The 18772-nt window shown below is 40.0% G+C and overlaps 1 protein-coding gene across 4 annotated transcripts in view; it reads left to right on the top strand.

The window, feature by feature from the left end:
• LOC145994793 (ras-GEF domain-containing family member 1B) overlaps positions 1-18772 on the top strand; it is an 802930-nt gene that overhangs the window by 759607 nt on the left and 24551 nt on the right. For all 4 annotated transcript variants that reach the window (XM_083131080.1, XM_083131079.1, XM_083131081.1 and 1 more), the window contains 2 exons: positions 9177-9407; positions 11259-11402. In XM_083131080.1, coding sequence (XP_082987206.1) covers positions 9177-9407; positions 11259-11402 — 375 coding nt within the window. The remainder of the gene's footprint in view (positions 1-9176; positions 9408-11258; positions 11403-18772) is intronic.

Consider the following 18772-nt stretch of genomic DNA (forward strand, 5'->3'; position numbering starts at 1 on the left):
GAAGGCCCATCTGCTCCCCTCCTCTCATACGCATCTCCCCGAGTGGGTTCTCAAGGCAGGAAGATAGTGCTAAAATATCCCACCAGAGGGGAGTACGTTTCCCACGAGACAAATCACTGAGGAAAAATGGGGGTCCTTTTCCACAAGTGGGGATGGGAGTCAACGGTTCGGCGACCGTGTCCATTGCTATTCTGAACGTGCATCCTGTTTAACAACCTTTCGAGAGCATTTCGTCCTTTGCCATTAATTTCGCTTAGTCTGCCGGCGTCGCCTTTTCTTCGAGAACCCCCTCTTTTCCAGCTCAAGTGGCGCATTAAGAGGGCGCGTCCTGCGAACGTTAGTCAACTGTCTGGCACAGATGGCAGCAGAGTGGCGTGATGGCGGGAGATGTCTTAACCGCACTCTTCCGGATCCAAACCGAAGGTTTATTGATAGGCAAACGTAGGAGAATTATGGGGAAATAATCACTTGATATTTCTGCAACGAATACCTAGAATTCGTGATTTCAATACTTATTTACATCACAACAGCCTAATATGGAAGTGAAAAGAAAGGGATTATGTAAAATGTTAGAAGTTTTACTGTTGCAAAGTTCCGAGACTTTGGTATAGCACTAGTACTTAGCGCAAATTACATATTGCCCATTACTAGAGCCCGGAAGTTCAAGCTTATTTTTTTTTGTTAAAATAAGCAGGCAAAAAGGAATTTATAATGTGGAAAATAGACAAAAAAAGGCACAACAAACCGAAACAAGTGGCACGTTCCAAGTCACATGTTCATTCATTCTATTACTTTGGACCTAACAGCTTTTAAGCTGTATATCTATAATTTTATTCAAAAAGTTAAAAATACATAGAAATAAAATTGTTACTTTCTTTTGTAGCCTTGATTGCAGCATAACCACTACTAGTTTATTTTTAAAAAAAGTTTCGACATTCATAGATAGCAGTCTGTCAGAAAAATGCTTTTTCAAAACAAAAAATTCTAGCCGCCCCCCGTGGCGGAGTGGTTAGCACATCGTGCTACGACGCCATGGGTCCCAGGTTCGAATCCCGGCCTGGGCATGGATATTTGTGAGTGTCCATTCATCAATTTCATCATATCTCATCCCAATCGTCGCAAATTAGCCAAAAGTGGCACAGAAAGATAAGTAAAATAAAGCAGTTCAACCAATCGACAGAAGTAATTGTTTCTCATACACGAAACAGACTATTGTAACCGGATTCATGTCGTCAAGGATAGAATTTTCACCTTCAAGAATATCACAAATTGTTTTCAGTTTTTCCAATTCCGCATTTCATTTGCACTCATTACACGATTATAATCCTTTTCCTCTGGCTCTTCCATCAACTGCTGCATCGATTCCTCGCAGACTTTCATGGATGCTATGAGAATTTCACCCCCTTCCCTTTCTTTAACTGTGTAATTGTCTCTAGCACCACCATAATATGCTAATAAATAACGTTTTTGAAACACAAATAACAATTTTGAAAACAAATTCTAAAATTTCATTAGAAATGGCAAAAAAAGTATTAAAATTAGAAATAGGAAGTAGGGTTCAAAATGTAAAAGATTCTAAAACATTAGCAACTGTCACGAGCCGGAATAAAATGCTGTGTAATCAAAAACGCCAGCAGTCCCCCGGTTAACAGAGGTCACGCGGGAGAGTCTTGATGCTTGATGGAGCGAGCGAAGCGTGTTGCGAGTGACAGTGTTAAGTCAGTCCGTTTAAAAAGTTTGGGCGAATCCACTGAGGTCACCTTCGATGGACCGATACAGCGCCACGTCGTGACTCAGCCGAGGAACCACGAAGGAAACAGTGGTGACACTTTGAGTTTATCATTATCGGTGTTTAGATATCTTACTGGCTCGTGCGTGATCATCCTCCCTCGCTTGTGCGGAGTCTATTAAATATTGGTAAAGGGAAATTAATATTAATTCCAAAAAGTAAGTTGCACCCGAGCCGTGTTCCTGTACTAAAAGAGATAAAATAATCACACTTGGTGGCAACACTGTCCGGAATGTATTCTCCCCATACCCGAAGCAGCCATGCTGCAGCTGGTTTAGTATGAGAGTAGTCACCGTGTGAGTATGCGCGTCGTATATTGAGGTGCGCTCAGTCGTCAGATGTTTGTGGGCACGAAGGCATGATTGGAGTGAAATCCATCACCAAGTTCTCGAGGTGTAGGTGAGAAAGCAATGTCGCACCCCGTGATTAGGAAATGGTGCCAGATGTTCGAAGAGGAAAGAAAAAACGCGAAAGACGAACAGTGTGTTGGGCAGCCTGCAACTGTGAACACTATCGACAAAACGGAGCGTGTGAATGCAATCATCCTTGCCTACCACCACGTGAAAATTAAGAGAGATTGCAAGAGAACTGAACATATTCTACGATAGTATGCCTATGCTGATTCATCACCAGTTGGGTGTATCGAAAACTGTGCTCTCACTGGGTGTCGCGATTGTTAACCGATGAGCACAAAAGTCAACTCAATTGATATTGGACGGAATTTTTACACACATGAAATCGAAAACTGGTCACACAATTCGAAAAGTCCTTGAAATATCTTGGTGACTGTGCCGAAAAAATGTTAAATGTTCATACATTTTTGTCCAATAATTATTTTCTTTCTAATGTGTTTTGTTTGTTTCATACAGGGGGTGTAACTTACTTTTTGATTTGCCCTAGTATATACAACCTCTCGCAGCCAAGCAGTTTAAGCCGGCGAATGGCCTAAACGTAACTTGGTGGAGGCTCCGGGCATTTTGCCAAACTTGCGGGCTCTATCCATTCATTCTTATATCTATATATGTGTGTACAATTTTACCAAAATTTCGTACAATTGTTACTTTACCACCTTAAAATTGATGACGGATAGTATACACACAACTATGATAATGCGTATACTCTCAGATGTGAGGTATTGAGGAAGAAAATCCAAGAAGGGGACACTAATTCTATACCCCTTTCCATTTCGAATATTGCTTATGCGCACAAACGAGCCGTCAAACCATAGCCACATGATATTAAAAGCTTTCGAAACGTGGTTAAAAGGAGACGACGAATGAAGACGTAACACAAGTGGCGCCGCCTGGCTGACCTCTGTCAAAAGAATCTTCCGCGCTCAAATTTCTCCGGGAAGGTCTGCTGCCGGACGGAAACTGAACATAACTCGATTCTTCCGGGGGAAAATTTGATTTCGGTCACTACAAGGGGCGTGAAATGAACCCTCTTGTCGGGCCAATTTTATCTCTTTCTCAAGTTCTTCCTCGCTTTCCTTGCTACTCTTCTTTCCGTGGCATGTGCACTAAACAAAATCAACATATAACTCGATCTCATGTAGTAACTGTGTTTCCAAGCTGGACTAAATGCAGGGGACTCGGATGTAAAACAGGGTGACATTTTGGTCATTTCTGAGTTCATTAAGGAAAAAGGTTATTATGTATACTGCAGATAATTCCGTGTTGTATTTACCAATTTCAGCAGGCTTCACTGAGACCAATGAAAATTGTTTGACTCGGTAATTTCACTCGAAAATTGAAGGGTGGCATATTTTACTTTGTAATTCAAAAATGGCAAAAATTTAACTTACCATGTTTTGCACCCAAGCCCTTCATATAATACTTTACGTATATTTAAGTGTGAAAACAGCTGAAGGACAACACTATGAGGTGTAACTCTGAGTCTATTTGTTACTCCACTTTATGCACAGAAAGGCTAATCGGAACTGACCTACGCTTAAAGTAAGATCCGAACCACTAAGTGTCTACACTGGGTATCGAACCAGGCCCGTAGCCAGGCAGGGGCCAAGAGGAGCTCAGCCCCCCTTTACATTAGGTATACTATTTTGCACTGTGATTAAATATTGTACGTATCTGTATCATCTAAAATAGTAAGGGATAATTTCAGTATCAGTCAATTAACACTTCAAGAGATGTTTTAAAACATGTAGAAAAATGTAGTATATGATAATTATAAATGAATGAGCCCAAATCCCCCCCCACACACATAATATTATTTTTAAAAATGGACTTGGTTTACAAAGCCCTTCCTGATAACCCGTGAGCCCCCCCCCCCCCCCGGAGATCAATTCAAGCTACGGGCCTGTATCGAACCCACGACCCATTGATTACAAGGCGACTACGTTATCACTTCACAATCAGGTAAGCTTTATTATGTATAAGTGGAGTACAATGGAGTAAAATATGGGAGTTCTATCCAGATAAAGGGACGAAATGTTACATAAAGCAGAGTTTTATGTCCACTGATAGGTCCGGTAGCGTACCAACATTGGTGTTAGGGGGGCCATAAGCTCCAAGACCCCATTTGGCTCAGAATCAGGATAACTTAAAGTGCATGGAAAATGACAACACAGTAGGACTGGCTCCTGACAGAAAGTTAAGCAAAACTACCTTACAGTCATGGGCGTAGTTGGGTGGGGGCTAGGGGAGGCTAAGCCCCCCCAGAACCTGACATTAGCCTCCCACGCACGCCACTTTTGCACCAAATAATTAAGGAAAGAGAAAAATTAGTAAATTCAGTACGAAACTTTCATGTATTACCACAGAGGGCAGGAGGTATTGACCCCCCAAACTTGGACGGAAATCAATTCAGTGGGGGTGGTGGCAAACGTTGAAGTAAAAGAAGCAAGCCTGGCAGAATCTAAGTGTAGAAGGGCAAAAGTATACTGAAGATGAAATTAGTTTTCACGTATTTCTTGCATTTTACTTCCAGACGGCCAAGGGCACCTGCAGAGGGGCACAAAGATTCAACTACCCTCCTCGATTTCTAATTCAATACAAATAAAATTACATTTCGTAAAATTTTCTTTCTCGCGTCGCTCGCAATATCCGCTTTTCTTGAAGTTTTGTCAAATTCAGAGCCGTAGCTAGGGGGCGACGGGGGTCGGCGCTGGGAGCCGAACGATCTAAATGAAAAAAATATTGTAAAAGAGAATGCCATGGGGCCCCGTGAAATATGCAATGTAAATGACCAAAGAGAGAAGTAAAGCCAAATATGTACTTCGGACTTGCAACCATATAATAGAGTATTTATATTATATTTCATAAAAGTAACACTCGACATCAACACAATTCCATTTATTGTGGATGAGTTGATATGGGGATAACCTGTTTCCCAAAGAGAATGCACATGATGATTTTTGTAATGCATAAAAGCATGAATAATGCTAGCTCCAGTTAGCGCCCCCGTTCCCCCTCCCCCAAGTTAACGGACGAAGCTACGCCTATGCTTACAGTATATGCCCCTTGCGAATTCCATGGGTACGTCACTAGGTAGGTCAATCAGGACCGCGGCTGTGTTCTTTTTCTATCAACTTTCCTATTTCTATAATCCATAATATCAAGCGCACTTAAACTTTGGGAGAGTTTCTTTTTTATGTATAGTGCATTCAGTGGGAGAGAAAGCAACCTATATTAAGGGCTATCCTATTAGTAAGAGTTTTGTTATCATGGTACATTGCATGCTCAGTATTAATAACACTTGTAAACTTTAAAATATAGACACATATAATCTAAAAATTATTAAACTTCGTTTTGGTTTATAAGCGCCTCGTGCACTATACATTTCGCCACACAACACCAAACCTCACACACACCAAAGAAAAATAAACCGACAGTACATTATGGTAGTGCTGGCCGCGAACTGATAAACAAGAATGCTGATTTCAACCGTCAATATCCCTCTACTTGACTTTCAATTGTTGGCATTCAGGTTATATTCTTTCTTTGAGGAACAATTGTTTATATTTTAGCACTGTTAGGCGACCTCTGATAATAGGGTTACGATGTAAGAAGTTGTTTAAACCCTAGAAAATCCTTCCTTCTATCTTCGTTTATGAAACAGGCAAGTAAAAGTACTTGACATGTTTTATTTTGTTATTATCACAATATTAAACTATTTTAATAGTCGATGGCCTTTGTCACTTCTGACATTTTTGTGTGCCCCGTGAACTTGCGGCCCCTAGGCTATTGCCTAGTATAACTTAGTGGCAAATCCCCTCCAGATTTGGCACCCAATTGTCTCTACTACCACAGTTACACCTTAAATTAAATTCTCGCTGAATCGCCCTGTATATTCCATTTATTCAACACACGGACAGTGGTGGAACTTACGAGAAATCCACCATTTCCTCTTCAAATTGAGCATTTCATCTTGGGGGGGGGGGGGGTGGCGTGTGCTGTAACAGTGTGTGCCAAGTCCGCTAGAAACCCCTGTGCTTGCTAGGTAATCTCTGCTTTCATGCATTAATTACATTTCCGCCTCGGAGCAAGAGACGGGAGAAGCGGAAACGAGGCGGTCGCTGCGAGGGGTCAGCGAGTGCCGACATCATTCACGCGACAATGAAACGAAAGTGCTGAGAATATGCCAACAGTTGACCCTAGCAATACGAACCCGTATCTCATGGGGCACCTCCCCCCCCCCCCCCTTCTCGCCCTCGGACTGCCAGTGGGGAGACTTGCAAGGTTTTTTGAAGCTTGGAGGTTTGCCAAGTTGGACGGATAGGGCACAAAGGTTTCCGGAGCTTGAATTTAACGCCCCCCCCCCCTCCTCTTTCTCGGCCGGAACAATTTCCGGGGCTTAAGATCTTTTGCATGCATCGCGGCTTCTTTCCTCCTGTCTTTCTCTGGACTGTTACTTTGTTTTTTAGCCTATCCTATGGCGTCGTGTATTTTTGCAACGCCCCCCGCCCCCCGGTCAATTCCCTACACAAAATGCACTTTTGGAAAAGGATTAATATTAATTAGCAGGTACACTTGGCATCAAAAAAGTTCGTGGTTTATGATTCATTTGTACCCTCGTGGACAGACTTTTTTGAATAACTGTAACTGAAATTAGTTCCCTTTTTGAAATTAGTAATTGCAGCTAGTTACTTTTCTGAATTAGTAACTGACTGTAGCTTCTTACTTTTCGAAATTACTAATTGTAACTGTAGCTAGTTACTTTTCGGAACTAAGCCTGTAGCCAGTGACTTTTCAAAACTAGTAACAGCAGCTATTGACGGTTCGAGCTTCTATTATTCGTTCAGATTAGCCAATCCATTCTGACCTCCGGGATTTCATTTCTCACACTATGTTCTTTTGTTTTATCTATGCTTGTCCAAATATTTTGCGCACATTTTTTCTTCTAAGAATCGAGAGTTGTTCTTCAATTTTCTTTTTTAATACCCGTGTGTCGCAAATATAAGTAGTGTCTGATTATTTTTGTAAAATCACCGGCTGACTGCGCTAATCTGGCTAGCGAGCCTACCAACAGTGTAGAGCGTGATAAAGAATCTACGGGCTCGTTCCGAAAGTCGCACGAGTTTAACGAGTTATGGTAACTGGCTGTCCATAAGTGTTTCCGTGCGTTTAGTCAGTTTCATTATGCTGTCCCAAAAGTCGCATTCCGTGCGTCTCGTGCAAGAACGAGATTCACCAAACGCACGGGCCAGGAGGCTGGTTTGTTCGGTGAGAATCGTCTGCTGCTTTCGGACATCGCTCGTGCTGATCGATTCAAACTGCAGTAGTTCGGAAAATATATTATAATTTTAACAGATAGCGATATGAAGCGACATGCATAACATAAGCATGCCTTAACCGTTCTTAGAATGTGATGAAAATGAGTAAGTGTGTCCACAGTATAGTTTATTTTTGCCGTAAGGACATTCCTTCCGCTGGACTCCATGTGGAAACTTTCTCTAAACAATACGCTGGGCCTGCGCTGTCGCATAGTGTCTCCCATAAGTCTGTAAAATAACTGGTTTCACCAGATTCACGAGCCCAGTTAATTTCGTTGAATGTGTTCGTTTCGTTAAGGCGAGGAGGGACAATTTCCCCTTAGTCTTTCTCGCTGGGGCAGCTGCTGATCACTGTTGCCAACTTCGCTCTTTTGAAGCCAGATCTGTCTCTTTCGTCACTCGTTTGACTGTGAACTGTGGCACCCGCCCTCTGCCCCACTATGATGCCACCACTGGCTCCGGCCCATAAAGACCACCAACCTTTGCCATGAGTGTACATTTTGCACGTGACGTGATATTCATATATAGGCTGCGTCACCCACCCCCTCTTTCCTCCCCAGGTATTTTTATATATAGCTCTGTGGCTAAGGTGAAGATGACAATATTATTATCCGGGAATCCTTTATTTTTGATTTCATATGAGTGTCAATGGATTATTGAGATGGGTGATGCCGCCAAATCTAGGCGGTGAAAACTAAGAAAGAATAAATTGCCATCACTTTAAAGCTAACGGTAATAGCAGAACCCCCACCCCTCTGACAATTAAAATTACCCTAGTAGGCACTTTATGCAGCCTTCGTTAATCTAGCTCCTTGAAAGTCCTCTTTAGCTATATTAATGGTGAAATTTAGCTCTATTATGCACATCAGGTTTGGCAACACTGCCAGGATGGCCGTAGGAGGCAAGGAGAAATGCACTAGGCTTATGGGACCATTATTTTATTCGTTCTCTCGGGAATATCAAACACCCGATGACGTAGAAAAGTACATGGTCGGAAAAAGGACACGTAGAACTATGTCATAGCAGTAGGAAAAGTCGAAACTCCCATTTGATGAGCCGTAACTTGAAGTTGAAGTTGATGTCCCATAAGGAATACATGGGATTCGGTAAATACTAATTCATCATATTTTTCAAAAATCGTATAAGGCTCAATAATCAACTTAGGAAACCGCTTCCACTTGCCACATGGGGAGAAATTCATACTCTTCATTTCTGCCGGAGATCTTTTTAGTAGCATTGCTCATTCCGACGATATAGGAATAAATGCATGCCTGGTGCGTAATTGTCCCTCTTCGCCTTAAGACTTTCGGAACGCACCCAATGGTAGGTGCTGGGTTAAAATGACGTCAGCGGCTCACTTGTTGATTGGTGGCTGCGGGAGTTATGACTCGTTCCCAAGCTGCAGATGTATAAGAGCCATAGATGTTACGCGATAGGTGCTGGGATGAGATGAAATCGGCGGCTCACTTGTTGATTGGACACTTTAGGAGCTGACACTCGCTTTCAAGCTGCAAATGCATAACAGCTAGAGAGATTAGAAACCTAAGCTCACTCTGACGCATGGTTTTTACTAAAGTATTCTAGAGTTTTAACGTGGATGTAGTTATCAGTTCGCTGAACATATTGTTTATTTGGCCTTTTCCGAAATCTTTCCAGACTGACCTGACGGAGTTGTGTCCGAACTCTGGTTTCGTGGCGCAGCTGCTGACCCACGTGGAGCTCGAGAGGTTGTCGTACATCGGCCCCGAGGAGTTCGTGCAGGCCTTCGCCAAGGAGAATCCCAACCTCGAGACCTCCTTCAAGGACATGAAGAAGACCAGGAACTTGGAATCCTACGTGCAGTGGTTCAACAGACTAAGCTACTTCGTCGCCACGGAAGTCTGCAAGGTAGGGTTTTGTACCTGTTAGTACTGGGTGGTCCAAAAGTCTCCATACATGGCCACTTCACTAGAATAACAACATGCGTTCAGTATGACTATCATTATTCTGAACACACACATGTTGGCGTTCAAACCTAGCACCTTGAACAGTCTACAGAGTCTTCGGCGTTATGGATGCACAGATTTCCTGTGTGTGGAGATTTTTGGTCCACCCTGTATTTACTTTATACACTCTAAACTGTAAACTAAACTATACTAAAGTCGAAAGTTCATGGGTGCATGCTGGGAGTAACCCAGTCATTTCCATGGAAATTGGAATCGGGTGTTTCAATTTAATAAAAAACAAGAAGTTATTAATAGTATTATAATCGAAGTAAAATACAACGAATTAGAATTCTAGCCGAAAGTACGAAAAATTGAGTGTAAAATGCAGGAACAAAATCAGAACATGATGCTCAAGTATTCAAGGAATAACTCATTCCATGAGTTTTCAAAATTTCAAAAATTATATCTTTATGTGAGGGGTAACGCGAGGTAGATTTCATTTTGCTTCAATTTCCTCCAAACTTTCAAATATTTTCTTGAGCAGGATATGTAAAACGTAATAACAAAATAAAATAGTTATGCATTTCAGAGTATTGCCAGTATGAAATGTGAAAAACATATAGAAAGATAGTTGCGCCCGAAGTTCATCCATCTGGTGGCTCGAATAGAAGAGCCTCCCCAAGGATATAATACTAATAAATTGGCAAGTATTATTATTAGTTGTTTCTACGTTCAGTTTTACTATTCACGGCTTAACCCTAATCAGAAATTTCTGGCAATGCTTCTGGCTGTGCGAGATTGAGTGGATCTTGCATTGTCACATCAACTCCAGGAACCATCAGTCCATGTTGTCACCACTCTGGTGAATTTTCTAAGTTGATCAGTAGAGAATGCAGCACGCAGTGTCAGTATGAACTAACTAACTCTCTTGCCTTCTTAAACCCGAAGGTTCATGGCTGCAACAACACAGGCCTTCCATCCGTCCCTATCCTGAGCAAGATCTATCCACTGTTTTCCATCCTTAACCGATTTCCTTGAGGTCCATCTCAACGTTATCTCTCCATCTTCGTCTTGGCTTTCCTACTGGTCTCATACCATCAGGTTTCCCAACAAGAATCCTGTAAACTCCTCTTTTCTCTACCATTCGTGCCACATGGCCTGTCTACCTAAGTCTTCTTGATTTAACCATTCTAATAATATCTGGACATGAATACAAATTAAGTCGTTCTAAATTATGTAACCTTCTCCACTCCTATCTTCTCATCCCTTTTAGGTCCAAATATTTTTCTAAGTATTTTATTTTCAAATATTCTTAATTTATGTTCCTCTTTCAATGTAAGGGACCAAGTTTCACATCCATATAATACTATAGGCAAAATTACTATTTTGTATATTTTAACTTTTCTTAGATATTATACGAGAAGATAATAGTTTGTAAAGAGAAAAGTAACATGCATTTCCTGAATTAAGATTGCTTTTTATTTCCTCTTTAATATCATTTTCATTTGTTAGTATTACTCCTAAGTACTTGAATTAGGATACTGATTCAAACTAGTTGTTATCAATAAGTATATTTTAATTATTGCTTAACACTTGATTTCGGCCTGTGAGCATAGCCTATATTTAGTTTTATCTTTGCTAACTTCCAAACCTAAATCTGTAACTGCTTTTAAAAATATTTTAGCATTATTTTTAATTGTATTTATAGCATCGTAGTGTCGGTATTACATTGCATATAGCAAAGTGATTCCTGGAATTGCTCTGCTTTTCATTTCATTCTGTACTCAACTTCTGCGTCTCTTCTCTTCATCAGCACGTCAAAAAGAAGCAGCGGGTGAAAGTGATGGAATACTGGATCGAAACTGCCAGAGAGTGTTTCAACATCGGCAACTTCAATTCCTTGATGGCCATAATAGCAGGGCTGAACATGTCCCCGGTTTCCAGGCTCAAGAAAACGGTAAGCTCGCATACTCTCATTCCTCACATGTTAAAAGTGTATTTTTTGTGTACGAGATAAAATTACAGTTCCACCATTTAGGAATGTAGATGATTAACGATGGTTAAACGAACCTTTCACAGCGAAGTCAGCTTTGTCCACTGCTTTTATTCTCCACCAACGAGTATAGAAGGCATAGAGTAGCGAAAGATTTGAAATCCATTCTTTTGTTTGAATTTGTAGTTTTGCCTAACTATTCTTGTCATTGTTGCCCAGACAACTTCGAACATGCAGTGATATTAGCAGATCAGTGATTCCTTTACGGCAGATATCAAGTCAAAACTTTGCATTCAATTTTCTTCAGAGTGAAAACCGATTCAGCATCTCTATAACTTCTACTTCATTGATCTCCACAAAATACATGAATAAAGTACGAGTAAAGAAAACTAAAAAATTGCGCCCGTCAAAGTGGTTCACGCATTGATCTTAGTCGTAGAGCTAATAATATAAGGTCTCACAACCCCAACATGCACTATATTCCTACCCGCATGATTCCTGTTCAATTGCCATTCGAACAACCAATAGGATTTTTCAGAAGCCACGTGTATTTCTTTACATTGACTTCGTTGTTACAACAGATAATTTGTAAATTAACTTTTCTTGAAAGATGAAAAGCTCACAAGTAAACCGCATTAATGCAAATCCATTCCCGGAACTTTCTGAACATCCCTCGCGAGGTAATGATTGAAATTTACGAACGGGTAAATTTACAGAATTGAATTTTCCCCCAAAAGAAGAAGAGAACCTGTTAGTTCACTTCCAGCCGCCGTTAGCTCAATCTGAAGGGCCCTTGGAGTTCCATATAGGGTCGCACTTGCTGCAAAATGAAACCAAAGCTCCCTGATACACCGAATTCCTTTTTCAGGCGAAAGATGGCGCCTCAGATTTCACCGTGTGAAGAGGCTCTTAGAGCAGACAAGGTTTTGTACTCTACTGTCGTGGTGAGCTTAGCTTAAGTGCCCGAAAAAAAAAAAAAGTGAAATGTATTTGAACGTTTATTTATGTAAGTTACGTGTAGTCTGGAGAACGAGCCAGTATCTTCAAAACACTAGTCACAGTTGCTTCAAAATATGAATAAGTTTACTTGAAACCGTTCTAAAGAATGAATTCAGTACAGTTATATGAATCTTGGTTTAGGAATCGATTGGCTTAAATGTTTCGAACCTAGTGAATCGATTCAGTGGAGTGATCTGTTCAATTGTTTCGATTCTTCAGTGAAATAATCGATTCACATTTATGGTATTTGTGTTTTCTTGTTTAGCGTCGCTTTTCTTGCACTTGTGACTAATTGCGACGGTGAGTGATGATTCGACCAATACATGAATGGGCACTCGCAGCAAAGAACAGCCAGTCCGGGACTTTGGTGGCGAGATCGAAAGTCGAGCACTAAAAGCACTCGGTTGAGGGTAACGCTTCCGTCCCCAGATAGGTGTACAGAATACTATATTCTGTATTCTACAATATACATAGTTAAAGTAGCCAACATACGCATTGTGAACATATTGTGTGTCAGTGGAAATCTTAAATGATGTCACGATTCTCTGGCATTGTTTGAGTTAGTTGTGATTGAGTTGGTGTTTTATGCACAGTAAGGCTAGTCGGGACTGGAACTACAGTTTAAAATGGGATCCGAATCACTATGTGCCTCTACCGGGAATCGAACCCGGAGCCCCTTGATTACAAGGCGATGACGCTAAAACTCCGGCAGCGGGTAAGCCCTGAACTTTTGTTCATGAATCGGAGAGCATTATTCTTGTGACAGCAAAATACGTCTTTCGTGGTATTGATTGAACAATCCGGTGAGATATGCCTGAAAACTTTATTTTAGGATTGTCTGCAAACTTCAACACATAACACCAACCGGACGCTAAGAACACCAAGCTTGACCTACTCACTGAAACAGCAGGGAAAGTGATTTTTCACGCGAAAATTAACGTGAGTAGCTTAGGTAGGAATGATATCTCGCTTCCACCTGTTTTTAAAGTACTGTGACGCAAATCATGAGATACATTTAACGTCAGTGAGGGAATGTATTTAGGTTATTTGAATGTGAATATTTAAGTCCACTTCATGCACAGAGAGGCTAATCGGGACTGAACCTGCAGTTTAAAGTGCGTTCGGAAGCACTGTGCAATGTGCCTCCACTGTGTATCGAACCCGGAACCCCTTGATTGCAACGCAACGACTTTACCACTATGCCATCGGCGATGTCAATGCCTTTATGTTACACTTTCAGGTATTAGGTTATACTTTGGTCATATTTGGGGTATAAATGTACACATAGTTCTTAAGTTTCAGGCAAAATAAATTCCAGGCCTATATGTGTAATAATATTATTAATAACTACATCAATTCATGATACACACGTATCTTCGCGATTATCCAAAAGTGGCAACAAAGCAAAGTAAAATAAACTAAATCAATCAATCAGTGTGTAACATAATGACATAATACGGTGCTGGAAATTCAGTTTTCCTACATGAATTGTTCATATTAAAATATTTTACGGCCCAAAAAAAGTTGGCGAATTTGCCATGGTTATATAAGGTTCAAAGCGAACATTGAAATACACATAATTTTGAGATTTAAATTTCTTCCACGTAAATTTTATATTTTATTTTGTGTGCCAGCTCATAAGATAAAAATAGATCTCCATGCTGGGAAATTCTAGCCACCGTACACGTTATCAGTGTTTCAAAGGCAACAAAATCTTTTGCGGTATCACTGACAGACAATTCCACGCAGGTAAAACAGCAAGAGTGAAAAATCGGGCTGAATCAGGACTAACTTAGTTCGTCTCGACTTCAGTGGCTGAGTGGTCAGCCCAAAGGTCGCACGTTCGAATTCTGGGTAAGACATGGACAAAAGTCAAATTGATACGAAAGGTGAGAAAGGGATTGACAAGAGTAACTGCCCCTTTGGGGTTTTCCTTTTTAAAAGTTGGTGCATCAATGGCATAGTATGCTAGAGCTTCGAATTCGAGTCCTGGATGAGCCTGCATTTTCACTAAAATGTCTACGAAGTACAATTTCTCACTGATCCCTGAACTTTTGCTATCATCCATCTGTGTAGGGGTTGATTTGACCGAAGACGAAGCTCGTGTCCCTCTCCCTGTTGCATGAACTATCAACCCTGCCTAGCGTTTGCATTCCACATGCCGTATTGATGTCACCGCAACATTTGGAGGATCCCGACTTGCGAATTTTAGTGGCAAGCTGTTCCCCAGAGCCATGGCTGTCTGTACGAGATTACCGCAAATTACAGTTTGAACGTTTTATCAGGGCGTTTTTTTTCGTTTTTTTTTCGATTTCTAGCGTAATGGGAAGCATCACAGTTTAATTTATTTCGAGAACCTGCGTGCTATTTGTATCAAGACGATCGTTTTCGGTATTTTTAAAACTTGTTTTTCGAAATTTAGTTTACTGTATTTTTCGTTTCTGTTTCATTTTATTGCTACTGACTTCTGATGTTCCGGAAATTAGTGACTTATTATTATTATTATTATTATTATTTTTTTTTCAAATTAAAGATTCTAAGAACTCGTGCCTTGTAATTATTGTGCATCCAACGCCATATTTACTTATTTAATTCGTCTTCTTTTACATAGCTAAGTTAAGGCTGTGGAGCCTTTTCTTCCACTTGACCATGTTTACAAAAATATTTGAATGTGGAATATTGAAATATTAAAAAAAAAAAAAGAAATATATAAAAATTACAGGTGAATAAAAAATACGAAGGAAAAATGCATATAATAATGGAAATCTAACCTATAGATAGGTACGGGGACATACATATTCTTTCCCTTACACATGCGCACGTACAAGCAAATACATAATATTACACTTACTCAAACACAGTCCAAAACGGTATACTTTGACGATAATTCATCTTAACTATTACGTTAAATAATTGTTGTGCCTTACATTCTTCTATCATTCTTTGCACCCGCCACTTTATTTTGGAGGTCAAACATTTAATTTTTATTATATAATATGTGTAATTTTAACAGTTAGATGTATTTATTTGTTTAGATTCTAGGAAATCCATAAGTTTTTCTGTGCAATTATTATTTTCCAAAGACTGTGCACAATTTGATTGACTGCAGTTATACCTTATGTTATGAAAGTGTTTTACAAAATATGGCAATCTTAAATAGGGTGACCAGACATATACATTCAAAAAGGAGGACAGAGCATGGTGAAAAAGGAGGACAAAGTCATAAAAAAGAGGACACAAAAAAATGGTGCCATTTTGCCTTGCCATTACTCATAATGTAATCAATGTAAAAAAAAACTACCAACACTTTGCTCACACATAATTCTGATGATATTTTCAATAATTTATTCTTACCTTTAAGCAACGAAAGCAATCTCCTAATTTACTAATTAACACATGACAGTCATAACTAAGAATATCTATACTTTGAAGCGCAGAATTTTAATATTTTTCCAATTCCTGGATATTAGATATCCCCATAAGTGAAAGCAAATATAGGAGTAATCTTCGCTTTAACTTATTTCCAAAACCGAATTTAAAGTTTAGGTAGTTTAGATTGGGTCAAGAAATATGATTTTAATCCCACGAACATTTCTATCACTCTTTCAACAGCAGGAGAAAAGTGAGAGCGCTCTTGCAATTTGCCCCATATTCGTTTCTTCCATCCTTTAAAAACTGGATATTTTCTTGCAAGATCATTGATGAATTTACACTTTCGTTTCGTTATTTCATAAAAGTAAACTTAATAGTCAAAATTCTCACTACGCGTTTCTCTATCGCCTATGTATGACTCGAAATTGAACTGGCCCGGCATCTGTGACGGAGTGGTTAGCACACCGAGCCAGAACGCCAGAGGTCCCGGGTTAGAATCCCAGACTGGGCATGGGTGTTCTTTGTGAGTATCCCTTCATCAAAATCATCATATCATCACTCATCTTCATCTTCGCGATTAGCCAAAAATGGCAGAAAAGTGAATTAAAATAAACCATATCAATCAATCGAAAAGAACTGCTCAGACTAAATGTGTTTCGCAAGTCTCAGATTGCGAAGCAACGAGTTGGAATAATTCGCAATTTTCCAACCAAGCCGGGAAATTTTCGGGCCGGGAAATGGGAAATGTTAAACATTTCCCGATGCTGGGGAAATCACGAATTTTACACGTCATTTCACCTTAAGCTTTCTTTATGAAATTTCTTAAACAAAACCTAACAATTTGTGAGAAGTGTCAAGACACTTACAATGCAAAAAACATCAAGAATTAACCACTTTCAAAAATGACCATTTGAAAGTTCCCGACTTTTCGGGATCCCGAGCACTCGGAAAATACCGAATGGTCATTTTAAAAAGTCGTTAATTCTCGAAGTTTTCTGCATTGTAAGTGTCTGGAACTTCTCGGAAAATGTTAGTTTTTATTCCAGAAATGCAAATACAATCACTTAAGGTGAAAACGACGTGTAGAATTCAAGATTTCCAGAGCTTCGGGAAATTTCGAACATTTCTTTGTGAAAATTTTCCGAAAATTTCCGGGAAATTGCGAGTTTCTCCCGTGGCGAATGTCGGGAATTGAAAAATTTCCAGCCCAGATCCCGTCCCTATATAAAAAAAAAGTTGTCCCACACACCCCTACCTACTGATGACTCAGTCGGGAAAGTGATCTTGTTCAGCTCCCAGATGCTAGGTGAGCATTGCTTGAATACTTAACGCGCCCCAAGTGATATGATGATCCTTATGTGTGGAAGCATTCTCTATGCAGCATATTTGCTACGGTTGATGCTATATTGTTCCAAAAAAAGGAGGACATTTACCGATTTCTAAGAAATCAGCCCGGACGCCGGACAGACACCTAAAAAGGAGGAGGACATGTCCGGATAAAAGAGGTCGTCTGGTCACCATAATCTTAAATCAAGAAGTGATGATAATCAATTCGGGGCCAAGCCCCACAGGCCCTTCTTAAATACACCACTGCGTACACGTGCCGCTTTAGTTCTTGTTTTTGGAAGGAGATAAATATTATGTAAACTTTCCCTCGTTGTTCTACATGCACGGGAATTAAGCAATTCCCAATCCGCCTGAGCTGCACAGGCTACTCATTACCTAGCGCAGCCTTCCTCTTCTTCTTCACTCGGAACGAATGTTAATATTTCGTGTCGTTGCTCGAAAAGCAAGGTGGAAACTCCTGTATTTTGTGCGTTACTTGGGCTCAGAATCGTTTATATTTTGTTTGGTCTCTGCCTGCTTGTACATTGAGTAAACCCAAGCAAGACTTTCCACTGTTGCCAGTATGGCTAACTCGAAACCAGATCTGGCTCTATTGTTCTCAGTAGCTCAAAGAAGCTTCCTGCGAAACTGACATCTCATTAACTATAAATCTAGAGCTGCAGTGTTGTCTGCGTTGTAATCTACGTTCAATTTGCATTAGCTCTCCAACTGCTAACAGCTCTGCAGTGCTTATATAGTTTACGAAGTCTATGCAGGGAAAGGGGGGGGGGGCTAAGATGGTGTTTTGAGAAAGTGTTATTTGTTTAATCAATATGAGGTCGCATTCGGGTAAAAGCAAAGTTTATAAGCGGATACGAACCACGGAGGGGAAAGTGCATGAACTATAAAGCATTTCAATCATTACGTCCTTCTGTTCATTCGGTGTTTGTTAAAAACAGGCAGTTTTATCAGAAATTTGAAATGTGAGCGGGGTTATGCAATAAAATGTGCTTTTTAAAGTTGCATGTTTGCATGTTACACGTTTTATTACACATTTCACCTGTACATATTTTATAAGTTCATACCAGAGTGGAGGATTTCTCCCACATGATAGGTAAACTATACTATTAAATTTTTCATACTTACAGTGGTCAAGCGGAGTTCAGTTAGACTTATAGCTATATAGTACGTATATAAAAATATATATTATATGATTAAGTAATCTATTGCGAATCTGTACCATATCCAGTCTCTTAGATGCGATGTACGAGTATTCGGTATTTTCTCAAAGCCCAAAAAATCAGATACTTGTAGAAGGTGTTTCACAAGAACTCTCCGATCGAATACTAAAACTGGACCTTCTTCTTGACGTAGACGATAGGTCGCTTCTTCATTTAATGCTGTTCGAGCGCCTGTTAAGAGCGATAATCGTTCGTTTGTTTCCTTTTTACTGAGTCGTGATGGTTCTGGATCGATTCGCGAGAAGTCTTAAGTTTGAGGAATTGGTAAAAACATTTGACAAAGTGGTTATTTACAAAGAAATTAGCTGTACTTTACGATGCTGTAGAAGTACTGAAAGTACTATCATTGTACATGCAAAAACCGAAATTCTCCAGTTCTCAGAACCAAGCAAGAAA

Source organism: Lepisma saccharinum, chromosome 11 (genome assembly GCF_977018435.1).
Source record: "Lepisma saccharinum chromosome 11, izLepSacc3.1, whole genome shotgun sequence".
NCBI classification, from domain to species: Eukaryota; Metazoa; Arthropoda; class Insecta; order Zygentoma; family Lepismatidae; genus Lepisma; species Lepisma saccharinum.